This window comes from Cryptotermes secundus, unplaced genomic scaffold, assembly GCF_002891405.2.
Source record: "Cryptotermes secundus unplaced genomic scaffold, Csec_1.0 C38246053, whole genome shotgun sequence".
Taxonomy (NCBI): Eukaryota; Metazoa; Arthropoda; class Insecta; order Blattodea; family Kalotermitidae; genus Cryptotermes; species Cryptotermes secundus.
In genome coordinates, this window is record NW_019773478.1 from 1 (window position 1) to 846 (window position 846).

Sequence of the window (846 nt, forward strand, 5' to 3'; positions counted from 1 at the left end):
AGATATGGAATAGGTCAAACTATGGGACTCCGTCCTTTGACATCGATATACTTAGAGAATTTAAGTGAGGATAATATCTTTACAGAAACATCCTTACGAAGTCATTCTTGGGCTCCACCTCACTTCCACTGTCCTCAACTTTCCCCAGAAGAATCGGTTATCAAACTGCGTAAACAGAGCATGTATATCTGGTGTTGGATCCACATACTCCCATGATGGGTCTACAATGGAAGTTTGTTTAGGAGATTTCTTCTTATTACTGTTTTCCTTGTATTTGATGTCTGGAATTTTGTTTGTATGTGAACTTATTACAGACTCAGGTTTCAGCTGAAACATAATTCAAATAATTACAATATATGCTATGCAGAGAAAACAGAACATGCAAAATATTTCACATCTGGTCACAGAAGAATGTGATGTGAATTTGATTCTACAGTACTCTCATAACACTGCAACATCGTTACTACCGTTACTACTATGGCAGAACGGTGCCCGTTACGCCAGATGAAAGTCAGGTATTCTTTCATGAACTGTTCCTTACGGTCATATATGCAATAACGGGGGCTATTAAAAATGTAAATGCATACAAATTTCTTTGAATTGGAGCAAAAAAAAAACGAAATATACATACTTCTATAACGTTTTCTTTAATAAACTGTTCTTGTAGCTGCAGCGCCAATGCAAAATCTTCGTCGAAGTGCATACTGAATTCAATACCTCTCGGATATCTTTATGTACTTATTTGCTATTTACGTCGGCACTAACTAAATTTCCTACTTCGACATATGACATCGCTCTGCAATTAAACCTTAGCAATGTTATCACTTGCTTAGGTAGTCAGGGTGA

At 36.8% G+C, this 846-nt stretch overlaps 1 protein-coding gene across 1 annotated transcript; it reads right to left on the reverse strand.

Moving 5' to 3' along the window:
- Positions 1 to 20: 20 nt before the first annotated feature.
- On the reverse strand, positions 21 to 816 carry LOC111875226 (sprT-like domain-containing protein Spartan). Its single transcript, XM_023871282.2, has 2 exons — positions 632 to 816; positions 21 to 327 (listed from the first exon to the last, which is right to left on the reverse strand). The coding sequence occupies exons 1-2, from the start codon at positions 701 to 703 to the stop codon at positions 94 to 96; spliced, it is 306 nt and encodes a 101-aa protein (XP_023727050.1). The 5' UTR covers positions 704 to 816; the 3' UTR covers positions 21 to 93.
- Between the last annotated feature and the right edge of the window lie 30 nt (positions 817 to 846).

Excerpts from the sequence above, each read along its gene's own strand:
- LOC111875226 (XM_023871282.2), bottom strand. The coding sequence starts at position 703 with ATGCACTTCGACGAAGATTTTGCATTGGCGCTGCAGCTACAAGAACAG. Across the intron at positions 328-631 it reads TTAAAGAAAACGTTATAGAA|CTGAAACCTGAGTCTGTAAT; the intron begins GTATGTATATTT and ends ATTATGTTTCAG.